This window comes from Alternaria postmessia (assembly GCF_024291825.1).
Source record: "Alternaria postmessia strain BMP 2775 chromosome Unknown scaffold_22, whole genome shotgun sequence".
Lineage (NCBI taxonomy): Eukaryota > Fungi > Ascomycota > Dothideomycetes > Pleosporales > Pleosporaceae > Alternaria > Alternaria postmessia.
Window position 1 is genome coordinate 190,917 of NW_026260095.1, and position 12,742 is coordinate 203,658.

A 12,742-nucleotide genomic window follows, 5' to 3' on the forward strand; every position below is an offset into this window, starting at 1 on the left:
AGGTTATGTCTCGATACGGTTAGGCGATTTGTGGGGAAGCCGAGGCATTCGTTCACATGTCGCAGGTGACGCTTGTACAGCGTTACCTTCCGCGATACACTGATCTCACCAAACCTTACAACCGGACGCGCGCGGCTTTCTGCACCCTACTGGTTTGTTGCGCAACCGGGGAGACCATCCGTCAGATTATCGTAGTACAAAGTTTCGCAGCACTACCTACTGAGATCTTCCGTCAAGAACGACCACGCCACGACGCTTTGCGCACGGCGTCAACCTCTTGCACAACACCAATGCCTCGTCTACGGTAGCCATGGCTGTCTTTTCAAAACCTCTCTCTTCCCATCGCCTGACCAGCGCGTCTGCCAAAGCCATTGTCAACGACCTTACACGTCTGTATCTCCAACACCGAACACGCATATCGCGCGCCGTGTACCTTACCCTCTTCGTCGCCCTCATAAATCGTATACGAAATGCCATCGCCGAACAGAAAGCCGCTTCTTTACGGCGTGCTTCCAAATCAGCGGACAAGACAACAGCAGGCGAGGGCGAAGCAACAGGCAGGAAGAAGGTAGAGCTGAACAGGGAGTTCTTCAAGAACCTGCTCAGACTACTGAAGATATGCATACCTGGTTGGAAGAGCAAGGAGTTTAGGCTCTTGATCGGGCATAGCGTCTTCTTGGTGCTTAGGACGATGATCAGTCTGTACGTCGCGGAGTTGGATGGAAGATTGGTTAGTGCGCTCGTGAGGGGCAAGGGAAGAGAGTTTCTCCTAGGTTTGGTATGGTGGATGGCTGTGGCTGTCCCAGCGACGTTTACGAACAGTATGGTATGTCAACCTTCTCACCTTGCAGCCAAAGCACAACATGCAACGGGAGCCGAAGACATAATAACAAGCCTAGCTCTCCTACCACCAGTGCAAACTCTCCCTCCAATACCGAACGCGCCTGACGAATTACATTCATTCCAAATACCTCTCTCAGATGACCTTCTACACGCTTTCTGCCCTCGACGACCGCATCGCAAACGCCGACCAACTCATCACTGTTGACGTCTCCAAGTTCTCCAATTCGCTTGCGGAACTCTATTCCAATCTCGCCAAACCCGTTCTAGACATCATAATCTACAACTACTCGTTATCGCGGAGCGTCGGTGGCGAAGGACTGTTCTTCATGAGCTTGCTAGTTCAGATCTCGGCCAACGTAATGAGGGCGCTTACCCCACCGTTCGGCAAATACGTAGCAGACGAAGCGAGATTGGAAGGCGAATTCAGGTTTCAGCATTCCAGGCTAATCGACTGGAGCGAGGAGGTGGCGCTGTATGCGGGGCATGAGGCGGAGAAGGATACTTTGGATAAGGGATACTTTACGCTAATCAAGCATGTCAACCGGATACTGAGGAGGAGATTCTATCACGGAGTCATGGAAGACTTTGTGATCAAATACTTCTGGGGCGCTCTGGGTCTGTTGCTTTGCAGTGTGCCAGTGTTCTTCAAAGTGCCAGGCACAGGCGGCATGACTATGGGGGATCGGACGGAGAGTGAGTACCCTCAAACCATACCGCCCCTTGTCCAGGTTGCGAGATATTCCTACTGACAATTGTGACTCCCAAAGGCTTCGTAACCAATCGCCGAATGCTCCTCATGTCTAGTGACGCCTTTGGTCGCGTCATGTTCTCGTACAAGGAAATCACCGAACTCGCTGGTTATACCTCACGCGTATCAACCCTCCTCGATGTAATCGATGATATCCAAGCCGGCCATTTCGAGAAGAAGCTTGTTTCTTCAGCTGACATCGAAGAAAACGCATCCGTTTTGCGCGGTCGTGGTATCGTAACTGAAGGCGCCGATATCGAGTTCATCGATGTACCTATAGTATCTCCGAATGGTGATGTGCTCGTTCGGGCACTTTCCTTCAGTGTAAAACCCGGCGATCACCTACTGATCGTAGGACCAAACGGATGTGGAAAGAGTAGTCTGTTTCGAATCCTTGGAGGTCTATGGCCTGTATATGGTGGTAAGGTACGGAAGCCACCATTCGAAGACATCTTCTATATCCCACAACGACCATACCTCTCGCGTGGTACGCTACGTCAACAGATCATATATCCAGACTCGCTACATGACATGCACTCCAAATCCATTACCGACAACGACATTCTTTCCATACTCGAGACCTTGAACCTCGAATCCCTTATCGACCGCCCCGGTGGCTTTGATGCAGAGGCGCAATGGGAAGACGTGCTTTCTGGCGGTCTTCAACAACGCGTCGCTATGGCGCGACTCTTTTACCACAAGCCTCGGTACGCAATTTTGGACGAATGCACAAGCTCCGTCACCCTGGAAGTAGAAAGAGTCATGTACGAAGAAGCGAAGAGATTGGGTATAACCCTTATGACAGTCAGCCACCGTAGAAGTCTCTGGAAGTATCACACCAGGATACTGCAGTTTGATGGTCAAGGCGGCTTCTATTTTGGAGGGCTCGACGCGGAGAGGAGGGCAATACTCGAAGAGTAAGTGCATTCTACCTTAGTCCAGTAGTAGTACTACGTCTGAGGCGAAAACTTGTGCTAACATACTGGCAGTGAGAAAGAAGATATCGACCTGCAGCTCAGAGCTGTTCCTGACATCGAGCAAAGGATCAAGGAATTGGAAGCTTCGCGATGAGTGATAGTGGAAGCGTGATGGAGCAAATCTCCTAAGTGCGGCTGTGTCGAATCTGAAGGGCGTTGTGTGTATGTGTACCATGCATTGAACGAACGTGCATGGAATAGAGAACCACAACGAGATGCCATCGCTTTTTATTTGGATCGCGCGATCTGCAGCAACACAAGAATATAATCATTTGAGTAAAGCCAAGAGCCTATGATTTTACTAGTATCCAGTTTGTCGTTGTAACGACATACGCAGTCGAGAGGATCCTGTTTCCGACGAGACAACGGTAGGTTCGGACAAGTAAACAGGGAGTGTGATGTCTATGTAAGGGTACACTGAGCCCCAAAAAAAATCTCCTACAGAGAACCTACAAACGCGCACTGAGAACTAATAACTGCATCTGGCTATTGGTGTTATCGCCCCTACAGTCCGTATGATATCTCCTGCAGTTATGCGAAGAGCAGCTCAAGCTCTGAAATGGGGCGAGCGGCATATGTGGCAAGTGGCGGAATGCATGACGACTATCGCCTGCACTAAGACGAGGACACATTGCAGACAGATGTCACCCAGAGTGCATTGGAACTGGCAGTTGTAGAGTGGGCTGATTGTACGTCAGAAAACGCGTAGATTTTGGGTGGGAAGCGCGCTACAACGCGCTAGCGCCGGGTGTGTCCGCCGCATCCACGAACTGGCGTTCGTCCGAGCCATCGCCACCAATAGCGCGAGCCATCACCGTCCTTCTTGGCAATCACCCAGAGCTCAGCTAAATACTGCCACATCGCTCCTCCTCTCCTCTCCTCTACACCACACTTTCTGCAACTGCTCAATGCCACTTTCCACAACAGCACCACTTTTGAGCCGTTACTTCTGCATTGTCGCGTATCTGTTTCTTCTGCTTAGCACTCTCCAAACTTTTTCTGAGTCAGTTGTCCGCGACTGCACTCCCCACTCCCAGCTGCTTCTCGACGCGTCGAGACTGCTCCATACCACCACGCAGTTCTCACCTTCTCCACCCGGCTCTCTCAGCATCGCTCCTGGCTAGCACTCAGGAGTCATGTCTGCCTTGAATATCAAGGTCGGCCAGACGGTCAAGACTACAGGTCATCAGGAGGGCGTCGTCAGATACGTAGGGGCTATTCACGTGTCAGAAGGCACTTTTATCGGAATCGAGCTTCCTACGCCTGACGGCAAAAACGATGGCTCAGTTCGCGGAGAGCGGTACTTTACGTGCGCTCCTGGCCACGGTCTCTTCATTCGCGACACCAGCATAGCCACTATAATTTCCGAGGCAACACCAACCCCACCTACACCCACACCCCGAGCAGTTTCAAGAGCAAGAGCCCCAACCACCACTCCCAGGGCTCGGCCTTCCAGTGTGGTTGCTCCAAAGCCCACTACTGCAAGAACAACCACACTGAGCAAGCGACAGTCAGTCGCAGCTCCCTCAGCATCACAGCCACCTTCGCGTGGACCTGTTCGAAAAGCCAGCGTTGCTAGCACATCTAGCAATTCAGCCGCTGAATCCTCCCGCGCACAATTCTCCAGACCCGAGTCTTCCCGCGCAGAACCCACTCGCCCCGAATCATCTCGTCCTGAATCATCTCGCCCTGCACCTTCAACATCCAGACCGAGTCTGGGATCCTCAGTCACTAGTAACGCTGGGAAAGCACCTCGGGATGGCCATGTTGAGAGCTTACAAACAACGATCAGACATATGGAGAAGCAGCATGCGGAAGACCAAGAACGGCTGAGAGAATTCGCGCAAGTTCGCGACGAGAAGGACAGGTTCAGCGGCCTAATACAGCGCCTGCAGACCAAATGCCAGTCACAATATACTGAGATTCAAGAACACAAGGAGAAGCTCAAGACCTTACAATCGGAACTAGAAGCCCTCAACAAGTCACTACAGGACCATGAGGTCGACTTAGAGGATGCTCTAGTCGACAAAGAAATGGCGGAGGAGAGGGCGGACCAGGCGGAGGCGGAAATCGAGTCTCTGCGCAAGAGACTAGAAGAGCAGACTCTAGAGCTCGATATTCTTCGAGACGAGGCAGAGCTCTTTACTACAGAAATGTCAGAGGAGCAAAAACAAGAAGCTGGCTACTACCGTCTTCAGCACGAGAACGACCGCCTGAGGGAGGCATTGATAACACTTAAGGAGATGACAGAGGAACGCGAACAGGATTTCAAGGCCAGAATTCTCGGCCTTGAGGGCGATATCTCACAGCTTGAATTCTACGAACGAGAGAATGGCACACTTCATGAACGCTTAAACGCATCTGAGAACCTTGTCGACCACCTTAAACAACAGCTGGACGCTGCAAACGAATGGGAGGACATGGTGGAGGAACTCACACAACAAAATCAAAATCTCCAAGATAGAATCGCGGAGCAAGACATGGTGGTGCAAGATCTCGAAAACTTACGAGAACTTAACGATGAGCTTGAAGCTCAGCACCTAGAGCAAGAAGAGGACATGCTTGCAGAGCTCGAGGCTAAGAACAATGAGCTCGCTGAGCAAGCACGGCAAATCGCAGAACAAACTGCCATCATAACCGATCATGAATCTCTCATCTCAAAATTCCGCGATCTTGTCATGGATCTTCAGGCCAGAATGGCCGACGCTGAGTCTTCAAAGAGCATGACGGAAGCCCAGGTGAAGGACACTACCGGGCGATTCAACGAGGTCATGGATCTCAACCGACAACTCCGTGCAGCGACTGTTTTATCTACCACCAGGGAGATTGAAGCATCACTCATATCGCTGAAGGCAGACCAGCTCGCTGAGCGCCTTGAAATCTGGAACGAGACTGAGTCCAAGGAATTTACTCGGAGCGAATCTCTCCAAGCCTATTTGACCACAGAAAGGATCGCTGGGAAATCTGACCTACTTATCAGTGTGCTGAGAAGCACTAATCGACACATGAGCAACGGTGGCCGCTTGGATGATGCTGTATCTAGGCTTGTTTGTGTCCAGTCCATCGTTTATCTAGAAGTCCTTAAAGACGGAAGCAACCGTCTCTGGTCTGCAGTTCGCGGCTTATCACTCTCAGACTTTGCAAACATTGGACCAACCTACCAGGAATTGATCACCGTAGAGCAGGTCCTTGACCAAGGCCTAAACGCATTGAAGGCGGATACTATTAACTTTGAGGAATTTACTGGATCTTTGGAGCGTTCTACCAAAACCCTCGAGGCAATCCTTTCCAGCCATCAGGATGTTCTAGCCGGTCGACCAGAAGGAGAGATGCTCTCCTTGTTCGTCTCCATACATGCTCGACTTGAACACATAGCGTACATGTACGACCTCGCCACGTTCGTCCTCCAGAAAGTTCCCGATACTATACTCCACGAATGCGAGTACACGTTGGAGCACTTCAATACCCCTCTGGACAACACGCAAGCTGCGCTTACCGCTGCCGCGAAATTGTTACGTACCGTGCAGGCTCTCGCCCAGGACCACATGTATCCTCAATTTCCCTATGGTCTCGACGACGCCGTAAAATACGATGAAGCGTTGGCGTCTGCTGCTGGAGGTATCGCCAGATTTGTTCGCGGTCTGATCGAAGAGGTTGCGAAATGCACCAGTCTTTCGGACAACGACTCGGCTTCTGCTCGTGAGATCGCCGAGATCAAATACAAGATTGACGATCTCGATAATGACCAGTGCATTGCCTTTTATACTGCCGGACTGAACGGCCTTACTGCTCATCTCCATGATTGGTCGGACCGTGCTGGCCTACTGGCCAACACCAAAGAAATCGAACACGGGCCTACGCCCTGGGCCCAGAAGGCCAAAGAAGTGGAGGCATCGCGGAAAAAAGACGACGAAGCAATCCGTCAACTACAGAGTCTTACTGCAGAGCATCGCGCTACGGTTCTGAAGATCCACGAGCGCGAACAAGTCATTGCTACAAAGGAACTCGAGATCGAACATTTGTTAGCCAAGATAAAGGATGCTACCAGCAAGACCGAAGGCCTTGAGGCTTTGCAGGAAGAGCTTGAGAGGCGTCATGATAAGATTATGGAGCTCCAGGCCTTGGACCGAACGCAGATGTTGGAGATTGAGTCCCTCAGGGAGCGCCTGGCGAATGCAGACGAGCCTTCACGCCACGATGTTGAACTCACTATGGAAAACACGACTGCTCCAGTTGAACAACCTCGGGAAGAAGAGGACCCGCTGAATGTCCCAGGCAGGACTAAGACAATGTTTGATGCTCTTGTTAATGAGAATCATTGGCTACGAAAGCGCGAAAACAGTGTTGCGTTCGGGTGTAACCTGATGGAGCTGTTCGCCAAGATGGAAATGGATCGATCCTCTGCCATGCGCAAAGAGTCAACGGCCAAGACGAACGCTATCTTTGAGCAGGCCTTCTACGAGCGAGCTTGCCTCACCGACGACGACTCAGAATCTGTTGAAAGCTCTTCAGAAACATCAAGCCGTGTTCTCGAACAGGAGGACTTGACATACCACATCCAGAACACGCAAGGCTCCGGCAGACCTAAGATGTCGGCTGTGGAACTCACGGGAATCAGCCTGGGTTGGGAGCAGCTTGCCCACAGCCATAAGGTGGCATTGGAGCAGGCTGAAGAGGACTTTATGCACATGTCTACACTTGACCTTGACGACGAGGACTACGAAGATTTGTCATTTGTGGCGGCACATATCTAAAACATCATGAGGAAAGGAAGGAGGAGATAACACGATTTCGCCTTCATCATTACACACGCCACGGTTTCGGGAATTAAGCCGTTTTGGTGATACATCAAGAGCATGGCCAATTGCATCTTCAGCGTCGGCGTTTATTTTGGCTCTTATCATTGTCGTCTTCGAGCGTTGATGTTTTTTGGGGGGAGCTAGTTTGGTTTCTTGGCTTGGTTTGGTTGGTGTTTTAGCGCGACGATACCCATGGGTCTGCATTCGTTGCATCATTGTTGTTCTTGTTTGGTTTTCATAGTATTGAGAGACATTATGACATAGCCAACTTCACCCAGTTCTTGTCCATCGTGAACTTCTCTACAAAGCACTACTAATCAACAGTTCCCCATTGTGGTGGCCCTCCTTCAATCTGTCTCACCTCTTTCTGCCGCTTGACATTCCTCTCATAGTGCTCTTCCTTCTCCTTCAACGTCCTCCTCTCCACAGTGGCTCTGTGTTCCAGCTCCAATTTCCGCTGCTCAATCATCTTGCTTTCTACCGCCATGGCCTCCCTCACCTTCCTCTCCTCTGCACTTTGTCGCGCAGCAGCAGCATCGCGCTCTTGTTCTTGCAACAGATTATGCCAAGCCACCCTCTCAGAGCGCTTCATCCGTTCCGCCTCTCTCACCCGCTGGACTTCAAATTCATGCTTCTGTTGCTCTAGAGCGGTGTAGTGCTGTGTTGCCTTTGTCTGCAATGCCAGCTCCACATCTTGACTCTCGCGCTTTCTCCTCAATATGTCTTTATGATTTGTCTCTTCCATCGTGCGACTGTGCTCGAACTTCTCCTTCTCGTGACATATGTCGAGTTCGTGCTCTTTTTGTTTGTCGACTAGTTTGGCTATTGAGGGTGGAATGCCCGTAGCGCCGACAGGTTGGAGTGCCGATGAGGAGTAGTACACTGGGACACAGGCTTTGTCGCACAGAAGGTCAAGAAGAGTCTGTTTGACAGGGGCGCGGGCAGGTGTGGCTACGAGTTCAACGTAGGAGTATGGAGAGTAGTGGAGGCCTGAGGCTGGGTCGCAGTAGATGTGGGCTTCGTCATTGAGATCTTGCCATATTTCTGTTTCCAGCAAGGCCTCAGCGACGGGGAGCGCGCTGTAGGCATTATCGAGCGCAAGGATAACAGTCGACTTTTCGTTACGGGCACGGAATTTGGGATTTGCGCGGTTGCGCAGAAGAAGACGTAAAAGCTGGCGAAGCTTTGAGCGATGTGCTGATGTGGTGACCGTTGCCTTGAGACATAACTCTCCTAGAGCATTTCTGCCGCCATGAAGACGGGAAGGATAATTCGGATCATGTGCATGCTCCAACAACACCCTCACGACTTCGATATTGAGTTGTCTGACCGCCTCATGTAAGCTTCCATCGTTCCCTAGCACGCGCGGCACTAGCGCCTTCACTGTGGCTTCCCCAGACAAACTGCTACTAGCGTAGTACAGTGCGGATTTGTTCCAGGCATCTCTAAGATCCGCATCCGTACCCCGCACGACTAGTGCACTTACTATCTCATGACGTCCCTCGCGAGCGGCGAGCATCAGCGCCGTAGTCTCCGAAATAGGAGAAACTCGGGTTACGGATACTCCAGCTTCCAGAAGCGCGGAGATAACGGCGTCCGAAATACGCTTTTGTGGTTGTGCTAGTGCCCACAAGAGTGCGGGGACGGGTTCGGGTCCGCTGGACGAATGGAGAACCATGGGGATGGTAATCTCCGCGTCTAAGCCGTTTGTCAACAATAGTGTGAGGAGTGCACTATTGCGTGGGTACACAGTCATGGCGGTAATGAGTATCGGTGGCTTGTTGTATCCGATACCGACTTCTTCAAGTGTGCAACCGTGATCGAAGCATGATTGTATTGCGGCAACGACTACTTCGTCTTGAAGCTTGGAACTCAACAAGGCTGGGACAACTATGTTGAAATTGGGGTTGTGATGCATGAGCTTGTCAAAGATGGTGTGACTGTGCTTTTGTGTTGCGAAGACGAAGCATGAACCTTCTACCGTATTGACATCGGCATGACTTTGGAGTAACAAATCTACCCATGAGTCCGTGTACTTACTGTCGTAGTCGCTTCCAAGAACCGATCGTAGAGCAGCGTCGATGGCAGATTGTTCTACGCCATGAACCAGTAGTTCTTTTGCCATTTCACCGATGTTCTCCTTGCTCCCGTCTAGTGATAACTTGTCGTTGGAAAATAACGTACGGAAGGACCGCGTGACGCTAGATCGTGATGGTTGGTGATGTCCACTGAGTAACAATACCATTAGCGAGCTGTTTCCTGAAGCTACCGCAACACTCAACGCCTCGCCATCGTTGTGACTCACAGATGCTCCTTGTCCTAATAGCAACTTAGTACTGGTAGTGTCGTTTGTGGTGATGGCTTGTCGTGTCTCTGTGACAAGAGCCTGGTCGAGTGAGTCCTGCGGTACTCCCAACTTCAAAAGAGCACTGAGTATCGGTGCTTTCTTCTGCGGATCTTGAAGCGCTGAAGTGTACTTGAAAGCAGTGCTCAGTAATCTAGGGCTTGCAGTAAGGAGTCTTTCGATGATGTCAATATTGTCGGGGCCGCCGTTGATGGCAATTTGCAAGGCTTGACCTGCTGGCTCCTCTTCAACCCCGTGACTAAGGAACAAATCTATAATCTCGAATGTCTTCGAGTGTCGGCTGGACTGCGAGTCAAAAGCCAGAGGTAGGGCTGCCGAAGTCGACGAAGAATCGGGCCTGGTATTGCAGAGCAATCGCAGAAGAGACATGTCGACTTGTGTAACGGCCAACGACAAAGCCCTTTTATCAACATTTGCCCCTCCTCGAACCAGGTCTGTTATTAGAGCTCCATCCCGTCCAGCCGAAGTGTCTGCAATTGCATCGATTAGAGCCTGATCAACGCCGGGGCCCCGTGCACCATGCTCGAGTAACAATCTTGCGATCTCACGCCGCTCAGATATCGAGATTGCGTCGGTACGGGAAAGAAGGGGAAATAAACTAGCCAGGCTTTCCGGCGGAGGACGAGCGTTGAGAAGGGATCGAAGACTCCGAATATCTCTGTTGACCACTGCAAAATGAAGGGCACTGTTGTCGCTCACATCGACTGGCGCTCCTGCACTAAGGAGGAGATCTATCAACTGAGCGTCTCTCTCCTTCGTAGCTTGTGTGAGTAGCGGGCTGAGGGCGAGACCCGTTGCGCCTTTCTTTAGCAAGGCGTCGACTACGCGAAGTCTATCCGACTGCGGGGTATTTGTTGGCAAAACAGAAAGTGCTACTGTCGCATGCTGAGGAGCGATAGGTGTCTGAAGGATAACGTCCACCAGGCCCCAGTTCGAGTTCTCTATGGCCTCTCTTAGACACTCAGCGTCATTGGTTGTGGTCGGTACGCCATAACTGACCATCATCTTCGCACCAGAAGAGTCGTTACTTCTCGCCAAAAAGATAAGAAAGTCTGGTAGACCACGACTGTCAGGGGGAAGTCCACAGCAGAACAAGAGTTGCAGGAACTGTAGCGTTGCCTGGCGTGTGGGCAGCCGCATGGTAGTATCCAGCGCATGCTGGAGATTTGGTTCGTTTAGTGGTATCGGTCCGGCAACCAAAGCAATAGCTATTTTGTAGGCTTGTCTCCCAATGGCCATATTCAGAGCGCTTGCTGAGTCGAAATTCGGATCAGCACCATATGCAATCAGTAAAGATATGATGGCATCTGAACCTTGCTGAACTGCAGCGGGCAGGCATGATGAAATGATCTGAGGCCGAAGTGGCTTCGGTGCTCTCAACAAGAGCTTAACGAAGTTCAGGTCGTTTGATCGCACCGCATTCGCTAGCGCGTTGGGGAAGTTGTTCAGGTCCGCTCCATGACGTAGTAGCAGACCTATGCTCTCTTGATCGTTGGCAGTGAGAGCAGCTTTCAGTCCTTCGTCCAAAGTTTGTTGGTCCGCGCCGGAGCTAGCGAGGATGTTGACACCATCAGCCTTCCTCAGACTCGCTGCCTGCTGTAAGACCGTGCTACGGCGTCGCAATGCTGTGTTGGCCTGGTTGCTTGATCTTCTCTTCTTGTCAGTTGTCTCGATGATATTGACTTTTGCGCCTAGAGTGAGGAAAGCTTGGATCAGGCCGGGTCCTGTCGTTGGACTGCGAATGACGGCGGATAAAGCTTGGTCAAGCTCCTCTTGCGAGAACTGCCCTGCATCTTGTCCTTTGTCCTTCTCTTTCGAACTCTTGAAGATGCTTTTCAGCACATTCTTGCTTTCTGGGTTCTTGGCTCTTCGATCAAGTAGAATGTTCCGGGCCTGGGAGATGTCCTCCTCACTGACTGACACCGCCGGCTGTGTTGGGGCCGGTAGAACTGCTTGGCGCTGGTCCACGGGTATGACGCCAGCATTCCGGATAAGATCTTTGAGGCTGACTCTTCGCTCCATGATTGCCTCGGAGATGATTAGAATATCATGTCAGTTGAACTGAGGCAGCGTATTTCTACACAGTAATTACACAAAGGCGTTGCGTAGTGCACACACGTGTAGGCTGAGGCGGAGCTAAGGAAAGAGCAAAGCGCTAGCTCGATCCGATTGCGACGAACTCAGGGCCGACGATACGCCCGTCGTATTATGATTCGGACCATGACGACGCGACTCTCCGAATCTCCAGCAACGCCGATAGATCTTACATTGCAATTTACCGTTTTTTCGAGTCCTGCCACGATCGTCATGTACGACCCGGACGAATACCGTTCGCGTCACTCCGCATTTTGCCACAAGTGCCGACGAACCCTTAGAAATCTAGGGAGAGGCCATCGCACGGTCTCGAACCCGGACATGCAGGTTGACATCCTGATGGTCTTGCACTAATGCGGGACAACTCCTCCCTTCTACACCGGTCTGGGGTTTCTCTTACGTTCGTTGTCTGGGGAAACGGGCGATGACATCCTGCCTGCAGGTGACGAGCGGCACACGTGAATACCAACATTTGGGAAAAGCATTGTGGTTCTGCTCGATGACTGCGGCGTGGTTGGGCAACGGTCACGACTGTTTCAGTGTGATGGCAGACGAACTGTATGTTTCTTACCCACTTCGGCCCGCCGACTCCTCCCCACGTTTCAGGCTTTGTGGCAGGTCCTGCAGGTACCCAGATACCGTTTCAGCATCGTTACCTACCTTTCCTTGATCAGATGCTCCTGTATCCAGGCCGCAGCGTCAGGGTGAGATTGCGGCTCTTTTCAGGCGCGTCCCAACGGAGCTAGCGTTTCTCTTGCCTGAGGCTTAACGACGGAGGATCGTGGCACGTAGTACCACGGATCTCGCAACATGTCACAATCTCCTCCACCTCATCTACCGTTGATTGAGTCACTAGATCTTCAGGATGTTTAACAGCTTGGCAAGCGCCGATGGATCTACGGGTTGCCTGTCTGTG

At 51.5% G+C, this 12,742-nt stretch overlaps 3 protein-coding genes across 3 annotated transcripts; 2 read left to right on the plus strand and 1 right to left on the minus strand.

Moving 5' to 3' along the window:
* Positions 1–310: 310 nt before the first annotated feature.
* J4E82_004601 (uncharacterized protein) lies at positions 311–2,662 on the plus strand (the record flags this gene model as incomplete). The annotated part of the gene is made up of 4 exons (XM_051730877.1): positions 311–826; positions 900–1,536; positions 1,611–2,508; positions 2,581–2,662. The coding sequence occupies 4 exons, from the start codon at positions 311–313 to the stop codon at positions 2,660–2,662; spliced, it is 2,133 nt and encodes a 710-aa protein (XP_051589358.1).
* A 1,702-nt stretch (positions 2,663–4,364) lies between these two features.
* Positions 4,365–7,322, plus strand: J4E82_004602 (uncharacterized protein; the record flags this gene model as incomplete). Its single annotated transcript, XM_051730878.1, has 1 exon — positions 4,365–7,322. One exon carries the CDS (start codon positions 4,365–4,367, stop codon positions 7,320–7,322), a length of 2,958 nt encoding a protein of 985 aa, XP_051589359.1.
* A 358-nt stretch (positions 7,323–7,680) lies between these two features.
* On the minus strand, positions 7,681–11,754 carry J4E82_004603 (uncharacterized protein; the record flags this gene model as incomplete). Its single annotated transcript, XM_051730879.1, has 1 exon — positions 7,681–11,754. One exon carries the CDS (start codon positions 11,752–11,754, stop codon positions 7,681–7,683), a length of 4,074 nt encoding a protein of 1,357 aa, XP_051589360.1.
* Positions 11,755–12,742: the final 988 nt, after the last annotated feature.